At 54.2% G+C, this 19,362-nt stretch overlaps 1 protein-coding gene across 2 annotated transcripts in view; it reads right to left on the reverse strand.

Annotated features, from left to right (window-relative positions):
• ncmap (non-compact myelin associated protein) overlaps positions 1–17,302 on the reverse strand; it is a 112,773-nt gene extending 95,471 nt beyond the window's left edge. Inside the window, exons 1-2 of one of the 2 annotated variants that reach the window (XM_072501119.1) lie at positions 16,753–16,819; positions 13,861–14,138 (exon numbers count right to left, since the gene is read on the reverse strand). In XM_072501119.1, the coding sequence (XP_072357220.1) occupies positions 13,861–13,909 (49 nt within the window). In that variant the 5' untranslated portion in view covers positions 13,910–14,138; positions 16,753–16,819. Of the gene's footprint in view, positions 1–13,860; positions 14,139–16,752; positions 16,820–17,167 lie in introns of those variants that run through there. The other variant, XM_072501120.1, reaches the window with a different exon arrangement.
• Between the last annotated feature and the right edge of the window lie 2,060 nt (positions 17,303–19,362).

Consider the following 19,362-nt stretch of genomic DNA (forward strand, 5'->3'; position numbering starts at 1 on the left):
ATGTCCGCCGACTGGCGCCCAAAACGGCGCAAATCAGTCGGGCATCGCGCCGCCCCAAAGGTGCAGAATGCTCCGCATCTTTGGGGGCCGAGCCCCAACCTTAAGGGGCTAGGTCGGCGCCGGACGAATTTCCGCCCCGCCAGCTGGCGCGGAAATTACATCTCCGGGCGGCGCATGTGCGGGAGCGTTAGCGGCCGCTGATTGATGGCTTTCCCGTGCATGCGCATTGGAGGGAGTCTCTTCTGCCTCCGCCATGGTGGAGACCGTGGCGGAGGCGGAAGGGAAAGAGTGCCCCCACGGCACAGGGCCGCCCGCGGATCGGCCCCCCCCCCCCCAGGCCAGATCGCCCCGCGCCGCCGGTAAGGTAAGTGGTTTAATCTACGCCGGTGGGACAGGCATTTTAGCGGCGGGACTTCGGCCCATCCGGGCCGGAGAATCGGGGGGGGGGGGGGGGGGGGGGGGGGGAGGAAGCCCGCCAACCGGCGCGGCGCGATTCCCGCCCCCGCCGAATATCCGGTGTTGGAGAATTCGGCAACCGGCGGGATTCACGCCAGCCCCCGGCGATTCTCTGACCCGGCGGGGGGTCGGAGAATCTCACCCATGATCTTCCCCGATGAAGGGGCAGGGCTAACCACTTAACCTAGAAGCTCTGTAGACATAAAAACCCCAATCTGAGTATGGTTCGGTTCAGGAGACCCTTCGGGGAATGGTGAGTATAACTTGTTATTGTGTACTAAACTTTTTTGTTCCACGGAGACCCACTTAGCCCGTTTATTGTTCTACTACAGACCACGCCACATGGCACCATTGGGATGGCGCCATTCGAGCTGCTGATGGGGTAATTACTGAGCCTTGTGTTGCCCGCTATTGGATATCGCACAACGTGGATTCAGGCACATGTCCGCCCGTTAGAGAATTTTCCGCAGTGATGTGTTCTAAGTTCGGAACTTTGCTGATGGAGATTTATGGATTCCGGGGGTTGTGGACTGGGCTGGTCTCCTACTCAGTATGGGTGCAGGGTAGGGGGGGTCAAACCGGCATGTGGACCACTTCCGCAACCAGGAGCCGCTCGATAACTATCGGAGGTTCCGTGGCCGATAGTGCCGATCCCTCCCGCACTGCCGCCAGTACCATCCCCCAAGGTGCACATACTCCACGACATGGAGATGCAGGATGCTGACACATTGGATCCAGATTGGGACATGGAAACCCACCCGACCGAGGGGACTACAGATCCGGTGGCGGCCCGCTGCTCTGGCGCATCAGCGCCACTCTGATGCGTGGCCCGTAAATGACGTTCCCCAGTGTGTTATGCACCTCCAGATCCGACCGACAGCCCAGGGCCAAAAAGACGAGGTCCTGCTCCTCAAGCCGTTGAAATTGACAACGTTTTGAACTTGGGGGCGAGAGGGGTGTTGTAACCCACACGGAGGTCATGGTCTGGGCCATCGGATTCCCCATGGCCTCACCCGAATACAATCTTCCCTGATGAGTGGGTGGGGCTAAACCCTTAACCGGGAAGCTCCGTGGACATAGAAACCCTGATCCTAGTGTGGGTTGGCGCAAGAGACCCTTCGGGGAGTGGTGAGCGTAACTTGCCATTGTGTATTAAACCTTTTTGTGCCCTATTCAGTATCACTTCCTCGTGATTGCTTGCCTGGATCCGACACCGTTTTATTAAATTACTTCCTTTTGAACTTGTGTTTAGTTTTAACTCCTACTTATCCACAAGCTCTTACTTTGATGTGTTCTATTTTTGTCTTGCAGGAATCTATCTATTTTATACTCTTATCATATATTTGAAGGTCACCCACTCCTGATTTGCTGTCTTGTTCGCTAACTTAAAAGTTAACTCTGGTGTACATGAGCATACTATAACAATCTGAATTGCTTCATAATATTCATCACTCTGCCATCCAATGTATTTACTCCTACTCTAAAAGTCAGATATCACAGCAAACAGCTATCTATTCTATTCATCTTACACGGTACATCGCTACCAGTAATGCATGTAAATCACATATGCCATAAAATGCACCAACACATAATGGTGCTCCATTTAATGTGAGAAGATAGTTAACACTGATACATGCAATAGGCGAAGCACAAGCAATACAAATGAGTGACGTTTATGAACTCACACTTGTGAGTCAAACAGGGTCAGGCTTTCAAATGTATTTGATAGCTACCTGCAACCTCCCAGTAATAATCACACGTATGTTCTAAATCAAGCTCTTTCGGGCAGGCGGTGACATTGTTGCTGGACCAATACTCTAAATCCCCTCAATCGTTTGAACTCATAACATTTTTTAAAAATCACTTCTATTGGGTGGCACAGTGGTTAGCACTGCTGCCTTAGGGCAGCACGGTGGCGCAGTGGTCCCAGATTCGATCCGGGCTCTGGGTCACTGTTTGTGTGGAGTTTGCACATTCTCCCCATGTTTGCGTGGGTTTCGCCCCCACAACCCAAACGATGTGAAAGGTAGGTGGATTGAACACGCTAAAATTGCCCCTTAATTGGAAAAAATAAATTGGGTACTCTAAATTTATTTTTAAAAAGCACTGGTGCCTCATGGTACCAGGGACCCAGGATCGATTGTGGCCTTGGGTGACTGTGTGTGTGGAGTTTGCACTTTCTCCCAGTGTCTGGGAGAATATCCTGGAAGTGAAATTTGCTACAGCTCTTTGGGGTGGGGTTTAAACTAATTTGGCAGGGGGATGGGAAACTGATTTGTAGTCCAGGAGATAGCGTTGCTGGAGTTCAGGAAGTTGAGGGTAGTGCAGTACTGAGTAAGGTACCAAGGTCACAAGAGTGTACCTGCAGGCATGAAGGTGTTTTGAAGTGTGTCTACTTCAATGCGAGGAGCATCAGGAATAAGGTTGGTGAGCTTGAAGCATGGATTGGTACCTGGGACTGCGATGTTGTGGCCATTATGGAGACGTGAATAGAACAGGGGCAGGAATGGCTGTTGGAGGTTCCAGGTTTTAGATGTTTCAGTAAGATTAGGGAAGGTGGTAAAAGAGGTGGAGTAACATTGTTAATCAAGGATAGTATAATGGCTGCAGAAAGGCAGTTTGAGGAGGTCTGTCTACTGAGGTAGTGTGGGCTGAAGTTAGAAATAGGAAAGGAGCGGTCACTTTGTTAGGAGTTTTCTATAGGCCCCCAAACAGTAACAGAGATGTGGGGGAAAAGATTGCAATGCAGATTTTGGAATGGTGCAGTAGTCACAGGGTAGATGTCATGGCTGACTTTAACTTTCCAAATATTGATTGGAACGACTATAATTCGAATGGTTTGGATGGGGCTGTTTTTATCCACTGTGTGCCGGAGGGTTTCCTCACACAATGTGGATAGACCGACAAGAGGCAGGGCCACATTGGATTTGGGACTGGGTAATGAACCGGGCCAAGTGTTAGATTTGGTTGTGGGAGAGCACTTTGGAGATAGTGATCACAATTCGGTGACTTTCACTATAGCAATGGAGAGGGATAGGAACATACGGCAGGGCAAGGTTTCTAACTGGGGGAAGGGTAATTACGATGCGATTAGGCAAGAATTGGTGAGCATAAGATGGAAACAGGAACTGTCAGGGATAGGCACAATTGAGATGTGGAGCTTGTTCAAGGATCAAATACTGCGTGTCCTTGATATGTATGTCCCTGTCAGGCAGGGAGGAAATGGTCGAGTGAGGGAACCATGGTTTACAAAAGAGGTTGAATGCCTTGTCAAGAGGAAGAAAGGGGCTTATGTAAGGATGAGAAAACAAGGTTCAGTTAGGGCACTTGAGGGATACAAGATAGTTAGGAAGGAGCTCAAGAAAGGGCTTAGGGGAGCTAGGAGGGGGCATGAGAAGTCCTTGGCGGGTAGGATCAAGGAAAACTCCAAGGCTTTTTACACGTGTGTGAGAAATAAAAGAATGACCAAGGTGAAGTTAGGGCCGGTCAAGGACAGTGGTGGGAATGTCTGAAGATATAAGAGAGGCCCTAAATGAATACTTTTCTTCAGTGTTCACAAAGGAGGGGGGCCATGTTGTTGAGGAGGATAGTGCGATGTAGGCTGGGGAGGTAGATATTCGGAAGGAAGATGTGTTAGAAATTTTGAGAAGCTGAGGAGAGATAAGTCGCCTGGGCCTGATGTGATATATCCTAGGATTCTTTGGGGAGGCGAGGGATGAGATTGCAGAGCCTTTCGCTTTGATCTTTATGTCCTCACTGTCTACAGGAATAGTGCCAGAAGACTGGAGAGAGGCGAATGTTGTGTCCTTGTTCAAGAAAGGGAATAGATATAACCCTGGGAATTATCGGCTGGTTAGTCTCACTTCGGTCATAGGTAAATTATTGGAAAGAGTCCTGAGGGATAGGATTTATGATCATTTGGAAAGATACAGCTTAATCCGGGATAATCAGCACGGATTTGTGAAGGGTAAGTCTTGCCTCACAAGTTTGATTGTATTCTTTGAGGAGGTAACTAAGTCCATAGATGAAGGTAGAGCAGTTGATGTCGTATACATGGATTTTAGTAAGGCGTTTGATAAGGTGCCCCACGGTCGGCTCATGCAGAAAGTAAGGGGGCATGGCAGAGAGGAAATTTGGCCGATTGGATCAGTAACTGGCTATCACATAGAAGACAGAGGGTAGTGGTAGATGGTAAATTTTCATCCTGGAGCCCAGTCACCAGCAGTGTACCACTGGGATCAGTCTGCTGGGTCCTCTGCTATTTGTGATTTTTATCAATGACTTGGATGATGGAGTTGAAGGTTGGGTTAGTAAATTTGCTGATGACACCAAAGGTTGGTGGAGTGGTGGATAATGTGGAGGGCTGTTGTAGGCTGCAAAGAGATATTGATAGGATGCAGAGCTGGGCTGAAAAGTGGCAGATGGAGTTTAACCCTGATAAGTTTGAGGTGATTCATTTTGGTAGGACAAATTTGAATGCGGATTACAGGGTTGACGGCAGGGTTCTGAAGAATGTGGAGGAGCAGAGAGATCTCGGAGTTCATGTCCATAGATCTCTGAAAGTTGCCACCCAAGTGGATAAAGCCCTGAAGAAAGCCCGTAGTGTGTTAGCATTTATTAACAGGGAGATTGAGTTCAAGAGCCGTGAGGTTATGCTGCAACTGTACAAGACCTTGGTTAGACCACATTTGGAGTACTGTGTGCATTTCTGGTCACATTATTATAGGAAGGATGTGGAAGCATTGGAAAGGGTGCAAAGGAGATTTACCAGGATGCTGCCTGGATTGGAGGGTAGGTCTTATGAGGAAAGGTTGAGGGAACTAGGGCTTTTCTCATTGGAGCGAAGGAGGATGAGAGGTGACTTAATTGAGGGGTATAAGATGATGAGAGGGATAGATAGAGTGGACGTTCAGCGACTTTTTCCTCTGGTGGATGTAGCTGTTACACGGGGGCATAACTACAAGGTTCATGGTGGAAGATATAGGAGGGATGTCAGAGGTAGGTTCTTTACTCAGAGTGGAACGCACTCCCAACTATGGTAGTGGAGTCGGATACTTTAGGAACTTTCAAGCAGTTATTGGATAGGCATATGGAGTGCACTAGAATGATTGGGAGTAGGTTGATTTGATCTTAGTCTCAGACTAGTTCGGCACAACACCGTGGGCTGAAGGACAGTACAGCCCCTCCCCTATGTTCTATGTCTGCGTGGGTTTCCTCCGGGTGCTCCAATTTCCTCCCAGAGTCCAAAGATGTGCAGGTTAGGTGGATTGGCCAGGATAAATTGCCCCTCAGTGTCCCAAGAGTTGGGTAGGGTTACGGAAATGGGCCAGGGTAGTGGGCCTAGGTGGGGTGCTGTTTCAGCGGGTTGGTGAAGACTCAATGAGCCAAATGGCCTCCTCTGCACTGTAAGAATTTGATGGCTCTATAATTCTATGGTAAAGAAGGAAAGAACTGACATTCATATGTCAATCATCTCAACTCCAGGACATCACGGCAGTAGTGTCCTAGGCCCAACTATCTTCAGCAATTTCATCAATAACCTTCCTTCCATCGCAAGGTCAGAAGTGGGGATTTTTGCAGATGACTGCACAATGTTCAGCACCATTTGTGGCGACTCAGATAATGAAGCAGCCCATGTCCAAATATAGCAAGACCTGGATAATATAAGGTTTGGGCTGACAAGTGGCAAATAACATTCGTGGCATACAAGTGCCAGGCAATGACCATCTCCAATAAGAGAGGATCTAGCCAGCATCCCTTGGCACTCAATGGCATTACCATAGCTGAATCCACCACCACCAACATGCTGGGAGTTACCATCTTCCAGAAACTGAACTGGACTAGCCATATAAATACTGGGTCTACCAGACCAGGTCAAAGGCTAGGAATCCTGCTGCGAGTAACTCGCCTCCTGACCTCTCAAAGCCTGTCCACCATCTACAAGGCACCAGTCAGGAGTGTATTGAAATTCTCTCCACTTGCTTGGATGGGTGCTGCTCCAACAACACAAGCTCAACATCACCCAGGGCAAAGCAGCTTACTTTATAATAATAATCTTTATTAGTGTCACAAGTAGGCTTACATTAACACTACATTGAAGTTACTGTGAAAATCCCCCAGTTCCCACACTATGACACCTGTTTAGGTATACAGAGGGAGAATTCAGAATGTTCAATTCACCTAACAAGCACGTCTTTCGGGACGTTTGGGAGGAAACTGGCGGGCGCCGATTTGGCGCCAAATCGCAATTTTCTGTCACCTCGACAGCCGTTCAATGCGGTCCGCAACGCACACACAGAAACATCTTTGGCATATCTTTAGCAAGCCCGACCCAATATTCTCCGGTGAGCCAAGTTCCCAACGGTGCGGTTCTCTTGTGCCTTTAAAACCTGTGAAACCGGCGCCGTGGCTGATGAGGGACAGAGGAGGTAGGACAGAGGCATGACCGTGAACTGCCGGGCCGGACACTGGTCGAGCTGGCAGGGGTTGGCGGGTGGTGGGCCTGGCCAGGGCCACGGGAGGGGGAACGGGCCATGTGGCCAGAATGAACCCCCATGGGACTGGGTTGGTGTCCAGACACGGACCGCCATTGCCATGGCCTGCAAGGCACCCCACTGACCACCATCTTTGACCCCTGGTTCTGCACAGTGACACAGACTGTATGGGTGCCCCCACCATCCGCCAGAGCCCCCACCACTCCACTGACCACCACCCGCTGGCAGGCATCATGGGCAGTACCCACTGTAACCACTACGGGGTGCCAGGCAGGGGCCGCGGAGTGTACCGCTGGCAAGGGCAGTACCAGCCAACAATACCCCTGGCATCAGGGATAGGCGCCAGGGCCTGGGGCCCTCATGGTGCCAGCCATCGATGGGACCAGTGGTGTGGGGATTGGTGGTGGTGGGGGGGCGGGGGGGGACACTGCAGTGCCAACTGGGGCCACCATGTAGCCCATTGGACCTGGTTGGGCACAGGGGTACGCACCATGCTAACATGTCAGCCTTTCACCTCCTGCAGACAATGGATATTGGAATTCAACCAGCAATGGTGGCCTTCCTGCTAGACGCCACAATTCTGGGGGAGGCTTGCGGCTGTACGAGCGGGCGCTGCTCGAGGAGGAGGAAGGGGAGCGTGCCGCAGGGGGACAGGAGACAGCCGCCCAGGATGGAGAGCTGGCTGCCCAACAGGCCAAGGAGGAGGAAGTGCCAAGGAGGCGTCACATGAGGCCTCATGTGTACCGGCGCCGCCTGTCATTCGAGGACCTGCCGGACCGGGCATGCCATCGAAGGCTCAGGCTGAGCTGCTGGATAGTGTGACATTTCTGCCAGATCACAGCACACCAAGCATCGTGGGGGTATGGGGGAGGAAACCCTCTCAAGGTGATGGTCGCCCTGACGTTTTACATGTCGGGCTCCTTCCAACCGCGGAGTGGGGACCCGTCACAGACCTCGGTGCACAGGTGCATCCGCGACGTCACGGAGGCCCTGTATGCCCAGGCGACTCACTACACCCACTTCAATGTGGACTGTGCCCAGCAGGATGCCCGGGCAGCGGGGTACGCCGCCATCGACAGGATGCCCCGGATCCAGTGGGTTATCGATGGGATGCATGTCCTCCTACGAGCACCTGCAGATGACAGGCCGCTCGACAGCAACCGAAGGTGCTCTTCACCACTCGATGAACGTGCAGCTGATATTTGACCATGAGATATGCATCATACACATCTGCGCCCGATAACCGGGCTGTGTGCATGATGCCTCCATTCTGGCACACTTGGCGACTCCTGACATGTTCAAGATGCCCCCTCAGCTGGGGGTTGGCTCCTGGGTGACACGGCTTATTAACTGCGGTTGTGGCTGATGACGGCCACAGTCCGACGCAGAGACCCACCTATACAGCGACTAGGAGCATGATCGAGCGGTGATTTGGCCTCCTGAAGATGGGGTTCAGGTGCCTGGACCGTTCAGGATGGGCCCTCCAGTATGACGCTGAGAGGACATTCCGCATCATGGAGGCCTGCTGCGCCCTCCATAGCATCGTGCAGCAGAGAGGCGACGTACTGGATGAGGAGGAGGAACCCCCAGTCCTCATCCGATGAGGAGCGTGCGGGGGAGGATGGGAAGACATGGAGCCCAGGAAGGCAAGAGAGGCTTCACGACGTGTGCGCCAGGGCCAATGTGCACTGGACGCTGTGATCGTCTCCCGGTTCACCAACTAGGGGGTGGGGGGGGGGGGGGGGGGGGGGTGTCGGCCAGGGGCATAGACACCGCTTTTCACCCCCACACACCACACCTTGGCCGTGCCCTTGCCTTCAATCCTCTCCGTGATACATACCTGCCGCACTAGAGGGTGTGGGCCGAGGGTTGGCAGTAACACCGGGTCTGATCCATGGGATGGAGGATGATGACAACTTGCTCTGGTGCTCCACATAGTTTGGCAATATCTGACTCCTGCCCACGATAGCACTTTCCACCGTCCACCTGGGTATTCCCTGCATGCGAGCTGGTCAATCCATATCACGGTGTCATCGGATCCCTGGGGTGAGGTTGGTGGGGACGGTCGGGTGGGGGAGTGGTATTGGAGAGTGGGGAGCTTAGGCCACCTATATCAGCCATCCATTTCTTTCCTCCTCCCCCCGGCCGCCACTGTCTGCCATTCCCCACCTCCACTGTCTGGCCAGCCCAGACCAGCCCACCCCGCACACCCATCTGACAAAGCTCCGAGGCAGGTTGTAACAGTGGTAACGGGTGTTTAATGTGACAACATATATGCAGATTTATGCTCTAGCACCTGTAACTAAATTGTGCACTGCGCCCGTGCCAACGTAACTAATGACTAATTTTCTGGCCTTATGGGCCCTAACCCTACAGCTTGGTGGATCCCCAGACGGTACAGCAGGAGTGGAGGCAGCCTGCTGTGATTCCCGTCCTGCGACGTAGGTCCCCGTGGGTGACCGGGCCTGCATAGGCCCAGCTGCTGCTCGGGTGTCCCAGGTGGCGTGGTGCAGCTCTGGTCTGCCGGCTGCCCACCTGATGCACCAGGGACAGGGATGGGGGAGGGGGGGGGGGGGGGGGAAAGAGTAGTCCGAGGTGCTGCGGTGTTCCGGCACCTCCCCTGCAGGAGTCATCGGCACGAGCCACACCACCACCTCCTCCCTGGGGGTGCCTGATGGCCCCCGGGCTACTCCATGGGACAAGAGGTGCGAGCACAGCTCCCGCTCTGGTCACGACCAGGTTCTGCATGCTCGCGGCCATGGAGCACAGGGAGTGGCCATCTCCATCTAGGACTGCACCACATTACCCATTACCTGCGCCGCCACCTTCTGGGTTTGTGCCACATCAGCTAGTGACTGCACCATCTCCCTCTGGGTCTGGGCCACTTCCCTCTGTGTCTGTGCCAGTGCCTGGGCAATGCCGTCGACGTTCCCAGTCATGGCCTGCCGTGACTGGGCCACGTTCAGGAGCACCGCTGCGATTTCCAAGTGGCTCTGACACATGGCTGCCTGGGAGTGTGGAACCCTGTCCTGGGCCTTGGCCAGCACCTGCACAGAATGCCCCAGGCCTTGGACATGCTGGTCTGTAGCCAAAACCATCGCCCCAATGCCTCCATCATGGATGCCACCTGTGCGGTGTTGGCCTGGGTTGCATGCATGGTCAGTACCACCTCCTACTCCTGCACATGGTTGGACTCCTCCAATTGTGCCTGCAGGTGCTGGATGCTCACCAACATCCCCTCACATAGTCCCTGGCTCTGTCGGTTCCAGAAGACCGAAATCCATCTGGATGGCAGTTAGTTCTGGTTTTGCTGCCATGCAAGTCCATGAATCCTGCACCGGCGTCAACACTTTAGTATCAGAAATGGAGAATCCAGCCCATTGTCTTTGGATACCCACAGCAAACTCCATTCTCCAGCCACTGATGCAGCCTTTTACCTGGAAATAGTCTATGGTGGAACCAGACTTTTGTAAACTTGGTGGACACTTCGTGTAGATATGTTGATGAAAATTCATCTATCATTAAGACCACATGTTCCCATCTCTATAGCACTACCTGACTGTGGCCTGGATTTTTCGCCTCAGCTGTTGAAATCCTCATCTGCACCTTTTCTACCTCTGGCGCTGACCATTCCAATGTATTCTTGGGCTGATATCCCACATTCTATCCTGCCAACCAGCACCTCCACCCCACCATCACCTTGCAAATCTGAGGTCATGGAAAACTCTGCTGTGTTCTAGCTTGTGCTAAGTCTTGTTCACCCGTTACCCTATGAATCACAGTATTGTTATGGTGCAGAAGAAAGCCATTCAGCCCATTGTGTCTACGCAGGCATGCAGCCGGATTCTCCGTTCCTCAGACTAAGCGTTGACGTCGGGGCAGGATTCGTGGTATTCTACACAGAAGAATGGGCGCCGCACCTGGACCGATTCAATGACCAATGAAATGAAATGAAATGAAATGAAAATCGTTTATTGTCACAAGTAGGCTTCAAATGAAGTTACTGTGAAAAGCCCCTAGTCGCCACATTCCAGCGCCTGTTCGGGGAGGCTGTTACGGGAATTAAACCGTGCTGCTGGCCCGCCTTAGTCTGTTCCAAAGCCAGCAAGGTCGCCGCTAGCACTGGTGTCACCTCAATCACTATCGATTCCAATGGAAAACGGTGTCGGATTTGCCACGGTCAGGATTGACACTCGAGGCTGACCAGCTGCAGCCGCATATTAGTACTCCACTCTCCACAACACTCATCCCAGCCAACAAGATGGCACTGGTTGCGCTGGAGTGCGCCCATCCCATTGATGGATTGGCTGGGGTCAAAGGGTACCTAGGAGGGGTGGTCTGGGGATCACCCATACGACACGTGGCACAACGTTCACATTGGGCGGTGAGCGGCGCATGCAGCCGCACGGTTGCCTGGCAGGCTGCAGCAATGGGCATCCATGCCCATCCACCCCGACCCACATCCTGGCCGCCCCCCACTAATCCTCCAAGCCTGGCAAAAGTCCCCTGACCAGTATCACAACTGTCAGCACACTATGGCGATGTCAGACACGTTCCGGAACCCCTCCCTCGCCCTCATCAACTGCGGCGCCTGTTTCACGATTTTTAAAAGCAGAAGTGAACCTTGACGTCGTGAATTCCCCCGGGAGGCAGAGAATGGCGAAGGCCCCAGAGAATACCAGGTCAGGCCCGCTAATGAGATGCCAACACCGTTTACTGTATGTGCGGAGTGGAACACATTGACGCTGCTATCGAAGCACTGGAGAATTGCAATTCGGTGTGAACCCTATGTCAAAACCGATTCTCCGCCCAATCATGTTTCTCGATTCTAGTGTTGGCTGACGGAGAATCCCGCCCATGCGGTTTGCTGACTGCTTTGGCTCCAGGTTAAGGCAATGCCCTCAATGGCAAAAATTCTTGTCCTGGTTTTCAAATTCCTTGTGGTGAACCACTGTAATAGGAGATGTAAGGTAGCACCTGCACTACAGGTTCGCCGGTAGCTCCTGCCGGCTGGCTCCGCCCACGGAGAACTGTATAAATATGCATGACCTCCAGTGCCCTGCCATTTCGCCAGCTGCAGCAGGAGGCCACGCATCTGACTGTAATAAAGCCACAGTTGTACCCAACTTCAGTCTTTGTGCAATTGGTTGCGCATCAATTTATTACAGTCAGAGTTTCCACAGAATGGATATCCGAATTAAGCCCGATCGCCTGCAGCTGGATCCGCACTCGCCCTACGCCAGGAAAGACTTTACTCACTGGCTCGCATGTTTCGAGGCTTACATCAACGCAGCAGACCCTGTGCCAACAGAGGCTCAGAAGATAAATGTTCTGTACTCCAGACTAAGCTCCAGCGTGTTCCCGTTGATCCAAGACGCCACGACTTACACAAAAGCAATGGAACTCCTCAAAGAACACTACGCGCGGAAGGTGAACACGCTCTTCGCCAGGCATGTACTTGCCACCCGCTCGCAACTACCTGGTAAGTCCATCAAAGACTTCTGGCGGGCCCTAATTCCACTCGTCTGGGCCTGTGATTGTCAGGCCGTCACATCCGCCGAACACGCAAATCTCCTCATGCGCAATGCCTTCGTGACGGGGATTGCGTCAGACTGCATCCGAGAACGATTGCTGGAAGGGGCCATGCTAGAAGTGGCGGAGATGAAAACCTTGGTGCTCTCCAAGACGGTCGCATCCCGTAACGTACAATCGTACCTCTCCCGCCGCGCTGCCCACCCTTCTACCCCCTTCCTACCCCTCCTGGATCCCGCCAACCTCTTCAGCCGGGGCCCTGCCTTCACAATACACCTGCGCCGCACGCCGATCCGCGCACCCCGGGGGTCCCCGCTGCTACTTCTGCGGTCAGCAGAAGCACCCCCGCCAACACTGCCCGGCCCGCACTGCAGTTTGTAAAGCCTGCAGTAAAAAGGGCCACTTCGCGGCTGTGTGCCAGGCCCACGCAGTTGCTGCGATTGCGTCCGCTATCGCCCCCTCCCCCACGCCAGACGCACAATGGGAGCCGCCATCTTCTCCTCCCTGGTCCATGTGCGACTAATGGGCGCCGCCATAGTGTCCCCCTTCGGCCACGTGCGCCCCATGGGTGCCGCCATCTTGTCCCGACTCCATAATGTGCACACCATGGGCGCCGCCATCTTGTTCCCCACAGGGTCCCCGTCATCCCGACATCGGAACCGCACACGCTTGCCACCCGAAGCATCCGCTGGACCAATCTCACCCGCGCAACCTGGCCACCGCGTCGACGACTGTTAAAATCAACGGCCACGCGACCTTGTGCCTGCTGGACTCCGGAGGACTGAAAGCTTCGTTCACCCAGATACGGTAAGGCGCTGCTCCCTCGCGGTCCACCCTGCCAATCAAAGGATCTCCCTAGCCTCCGAATCCCATCCCGACCAGAGGCTTCTGTACAGTCACCCTCACGGTCCATGGTGTGGAATTTAGTAACTTCCGCCTCTATGTCCTTCCTAATCTCTGTGCTGCACTCCTGTTGGGCCTGGACTTCCAGTGCAACCTCCAGAGCCTCACCCTCAAATTTGGCGGGCCCTTACCGTTTGCGGCCTCGCGACACTCGAGGTCGATTCCCCCCTCCCTTTTTGCCAATCTAACTGCGGATTGCAAGCCCGTTGCCACTAGGAGCAGACAGTACAGCACCCAGGACAAGACCTTCATCAGCTCCGAAGTCCAGCGGCTGCTTAAGGAGGGTATTATCGAGGCCAGCAACAGCCCCTGGAGAGCCCAAGTGGTAGTGGTTAAAACTGGGGAGAAACACAGGATGGTCGTGGACTACAGCCAGACCATCAATCGGTACACACAGCTTGACGCGTACTCCCTCCCACGCATATCTGATATGGTCAATCAGATTGCACAGTACCGGGTCTTCTCAACAACTGACCTGAAATCCGCCTACCACCAGCTCCCCATCCGGAAGTCGGACCGGCCATACACTGCTTTTGAGGCGGACGGTTGCCTCTACCACTTCCTTACAGTCCCTTTTGGTGTCACAAATGGAGTCTCGGTCTTCCAAAGAGAGATGGACCGAATGGTCGACCAGTACGGTTTGCGGGCCACCTTTCTGTACTTAGATAATGTCACCATCTGCGGCCATGACCAGCAGGAGTACGATGCCAACCTCGATAAATTCCTCCGCACTGCCACTCTTCTCAACCTGACCTACAACAAAGAGAAGTGTGTGTTCAGCATGACCCGGTTAGCCATTCTCGGCTATATAGTCCAAAACTGACTTCTCTGGCCCGACCCCGACCGCATGCGCCCCCCCATGGAACTTCCCCTCCCCCCAAGGCCCTCAAACGCTGCCTCGGGTTCTTTTACTACTACGCTCAGTGGGTCCCAAACTATGCGGACACTGCCCGCCCACTCATTCAGTCCACCCAATTCCCCCTTGCGGCCGAGGCACAACACGCTTTCGCCCGCATCAGAGCAGACATCGCCAAGGCCGGGATGCGCGCAGTGGATGAGTCACTGCCTTTCCAAGTAGAAAGCGACGCTTTAGACGCCGCCCTTGTTGCCACTCTAAACCAGGCAGGCAGACCCGTGGCATTCTTTTCGCACACCCTTCATGCATCTGAAATTCGACACACATCCGTCACAAAGGAGGCCCAAGCTATCGTTGAAGCTGTGCGGCATTGGAGGCATTACCTGGCCGGTAAGAGATTCACTCTCCTTACAGACCAACGGTCGGTAGCCTTCATGTTCAATAACACACCGGGGCAAGATCAACAATGATAAAATCTTGCGGTGGAGAATAGAGCTCTCCACCTATAATTACGAGATCTTGTATCGCCCCGGTAAACTCAACGAGTCCCCAGACACCCTCTCCCGAGGTACATGTGCCAGCGCACAAGTGGACCAACTCCGGGCCCTACATGACAGCCTTTGTCACCCAGGGGTCACTCGATTGTACCATCTGGTCAAAGCATGCAATTTGCCCTACTCTGTCGAAGAAGTAAGGACAGTCTCCAGGGACTGCCGGGTCTGTGCGGAGTGCAAGCCGCACTTCTACCGGCAGGACCGTGCGCGCCTGGTGAAGGCTTCCCGCCCCTTTGAACGCCTCAGCGTGGATTTCAAAGGGCCCCTCACCTCCACCGACCGTAACACGTACATTCTCAGTGTGGTCGATGAGTACTCCAGATTCCCCTTCGCCATCCCATGCCCCGATATGACGTCTGCCACCGTCATCAAGGCCCTCAGCACTATCTTCGCTCTGTTCGGTTACCCCGCCTACATCCACAGTGACAGGGGATCCTCATTCATGAGCAATGAACTGCGTCAGTTCCTGTTCAGCAGGGGTATAGTCTCCAGCAGGACGACCAGCTACACCCCCCGGGGGAACAGGCAAGTAGAACGGGAGAATGGGACGGTTTGGAGGGCCGTCCAGCTGGCCCTACGGTCCAGGCACCTCCCAGCCTCTCGCTGGCAGGAGATCCGCCCTGGCGCTCTACACTCCATTTGGTCACTACTGTGCACTGCCACTAATAACACACCCCATGAACGTGTTTTTACCTTCCCCAGGAAGTCCACATCCGGGGTGTCACTTCCGACTTGGCTCGCTGCTCCAGGACCGGTCCTTCTCCGTAGGTACGTCCGACTCCACAAGGCAGACCCCTTGGTGGACAGGGTTCACCTGCTCCACGCCAACCCTCAATATGCCTACGTGGAGTTCCCCGTTTTCCGCACAAGAGGACGAAGTGGACTTCTGCACGCTCCCGGAGTTCCCCAATGATTGGCCAGCATCAGCACCGCCACCTCCGCCAGCACCGACTTCGCTGCCACCGTTACGCCGCTCCCAACGAAGCACTGAACCGGCTGAACCTTTGACGGACTCCGGACCGTGAACATGGACTTTTCTTTCCCTACCACTGTACATAATTGCACTAATTGTATATAGTTTCACGTCACCCCCGCCGGACTCATTTTTAATAGGGGGTGAATGTGGTGAACCACTGTAATAGGAGATGTAATGTAAGACCTGCACTACAGGTGCGCCGGTAGCTCCTACCGGCTGGCTCCGCCCACGGAGAACTGTATAAATATGCTTGACCTCCAGTGCCCTGCCATTTCGCCAGCTGCAGCAGGAGGCCACGCATCTGACTGTAATAAAGCCACAGGTGTACCCAACTTTAGTCTTTGTGCAATTGATCGTGCATCATTTCTCCTTGGCCTCACCCTCTCCCTATCTCCTCCAGCTCACAACCCTCTCTGTGCTTCCCCCAAATCCTGTCCTCTCCATCTTCCCTGGTACAAACCGCTCCACTGTTGACAACCATGCCAACTGCCAAAACCCCTCGGCTTTGGAATTTCCTCCCTAAATCTGCCTCCCTTCTCTTTCCCTCCTGAGACATCCTTAAAACGAACCTCCATCACTGCCCTAACCTCTATGTGGTGGCTGGTGTTGTGTCAAAGGTGCTGTGTAAATGCAGGTTTTTGTTGTAAATCACACATACACTAGGTGCCTGGGCTCCAACCTCAAGCAGCACTGAAAAGCATTCATTTTGTAATATCATCTGAGCCTCTCATTGAAACGACGACTGGCTGCTTCAAGAGCAATTTCACCACTTTTGTCAGTGCCGCAGTTCCAACTGCAAAACCAAAAAACACGGAGAGATGGAATCTCCTCACTTGTCTCGTCTCCTCGGGGACATTCCAGACTCAAAACGATCCTTAAAAACGCCGGGAGCCCCGCAACATTCCTTCCTCCCGGCAGTCCAACACCGGGCGAGTGAACAACATTCACAACCGAGCCCAGAATAGTCACAGAAGTCTTTACCTGTCCCGCTCCCGGACAGACGGCGGGCCAAATGTTGATGCTTCGAAACGCTTGTCCTTCCCTTTCTCACCGGGTTAAAAAACAAACACCTCCTGTCACCTCGGGGGGGCTTTCTCTTCCCTTCCCTGTTCCTTCTGTCGCCGCCGAGCAGTGGACGGGTCGCTTGGTGCTGGGGAACTGACTTTCTGACGGGGTTAAAGCAGCCTTCCCCTGGAAAGATGTTGCAATGATTCTGACCCAGCCGGACAGGTTCAGCAGCTTTCCCGCCTCGACAGGTGATCACAAGCAACACAATCCGCCCTGCTGGATCCCTCCAGTCACTTCCCCAGTTACTGTTAAAGGGGAGAGGAGGGACTTTGAGTTAGTGCCCTCTCCTGTGCCGTCTACAATCTCCACAAAGACGCCTTCAACTTACCTCAGGACGTCCCACAGCTACATACAGCCAATGATGTTTGGGATCACCCCCGTACCTTCCTCAATTTCCCTAACTCCATATCATAGCAGAGGTCTAAAAATAATCTATTTTTTAAATGTGTAGCGCGATGCTCCGGAAAGAATTTTAAGTGCTGTAGCGAGCGGGAATTGCTGTGAGCTGCCCAGCGAGGCAGGCAACCATTTCAACGTTAATTGGTCCACTTAACAAAGCCCCAAGCCCCACCGGCTTCTCGCCGCAAATGAAGGCTCACCAGTTGATTCGCTGGTACCGCGCTCGCCAGCCACCCCCCCCCCCCCCCAACCAGATCGAGCAGCACTTAAACTGCACTGGCTCAGCCAACCCCAGCCAGCTGGTAACAATGGCACCCAGGGGACCGGTCCCAAGATTCAGCTATGCAGACCTGGGGAGGCTCCTGGATGCAGTGAAGGCCAGGAGGGATGTCCTCTTCCTCAGAAGGTCCTGGAGAGTCAGCCACAGGGCAGCCAGTGCTGCCTGGGATGAGATGGTGGCAGCTGTAAGCGTCAGGAGTGTGAGGGCCTCCAGTACCGGAAAACGTCAACGACCAACACTGGGCAGCACAGGTGTATAGACACCAATGCTACCCCCCTGCCGAGACATTTCTGCCCCCACATGAGCATCTACCCCCCCCCCCCCCCAACCCTCTATTCACAACCCCCTCCCACCACTGTGAACCACATGTGTGGCAAATTATGCCCTCTCTGCTGTGTCTCCTCAGGAAAAGATCTCCCACAACTGTTGGGAGAGGGCCCAGACTGGCGGCGGGGTGCCAGACTTAAGAACCCTCACCTCCTTCGAGGAGCGTGCCCTGGAGGTGACCGGTGCGGCCGAGGACAGATCGGTCAGCCACACGGAGGCTGGTGGATGCCACAGAGGTGAGGAACCACCAGGCTGCACCCGGGGTCCTGTCAAACGTGAGTAGTGATTGCCTTAATGACGCACCCATCCCTCCCACTGACCACATGTCCATTCTCCCACAGGTCCTCCGGCCGACGGCGCCGGCCCATCCTGAGTGGCGCCCTCTCTTGACTCCGATGACACCACCTCAGAGGGGAACTCTGAGGAAGATATGATCACAGCTGTCAGCCCACCCTCCACCAAAGCAGATACACTCACCTCGGTGGGAAATGTTAATGTTCAGGCTCCTGGGAACAAGCTGGTGAGCACCACACTGCTGCTAATGCACATCAGGTGGAGGCAGGAACCCCCAGGCGAGACAGCAGTCTGAGGTCTGCTGGATCCCAGGACCCAGCTGGGTCACAGCCTGATGCTGAGCCTCTGGTTCAGGGTTACCCAGAGCTGCTGGAGACGTTAGGGTGCAGCCAGGACATCCAGAGCGAGATGTCAGTGACACTCCAGCAGGTCCATAGCCAATTGGAGGTGTCCCAGAGGTTTTGGGTGCTGGAGATGTCACGGGCAATGCGTGGCACCGAGGCCAACACTGCTAGGCTGGCGACTGTAGTGGAGATTCTGGTGCATGGCGTTAGCACCATTAATGGATGTGTCCAAGGCATCACGCAGTCGGTGACAGCCATGGCTGAGAGTCTCGCCAGAAAGTCCGACTCGCTGAGGGGACATGACCCAGTACCAGGCTGACGTCGATGGGGTGCTGCGGGACATGTCCAATTGTCAGATGGGAATGGCCGAGGCGCTGCGGAGATTGTCCCAGTCACACGTGGGCATTGCCGAGGTGCTGCAGAGCATAGCCCAGTCACTGAGAGCATAGCCAAGGGCGTCGACAGGATGGTGCAGGCATCGGGGAGCTGCCAGGGCTAACAGAGCCAGATGACGGGGCAGCCGGGGCTCAACCCGACTGCCCCTCCATCCCAAGGTGAACCCCAGAGCCCTAAGGGCTCTGACTAGGAGGAAAGGGTGCTGGGTGCCAATCCGGACCTGTCCCATGGAGTGGTGACAGTGGCCAGCAGCTCCCCGAGTTCTACCCCTCTGATGAGGCTGCGTCTCACAGTCGGCAGACATGACAGAGCAGCACGTTAGTGCTTGCGCTGCCGCCGACACGTCCGCCCGGGCCCTCCGGCCCCAGAGGACACCCGCCAGGGGCATCGAAGGACTCTAGACCAGGTAAGTAGTTGGCTGTCTCCACCTCTGATGTACATCCTGAGGAGACACCTAGGCGTAGCGGTAGAGCTAGGAAGGCA

This window comes from Scyliorhinus torazame, chromosome 1, assembly GCF_047496885.1.
Source record: "Scyliorhinus torazame isolate Kashiwa2021f chromosome 1, sScyTor2.1, whole genome shotgun sequence".
NCBI classification, from domain to species: domain Eukaryota; kingdom Metazoa; phylum Chordata; class Chondrichthyes; order Carcharhiniformes; family Scyliorhinidae; genus Scyliorhinus; species Scyliorhinus torazame.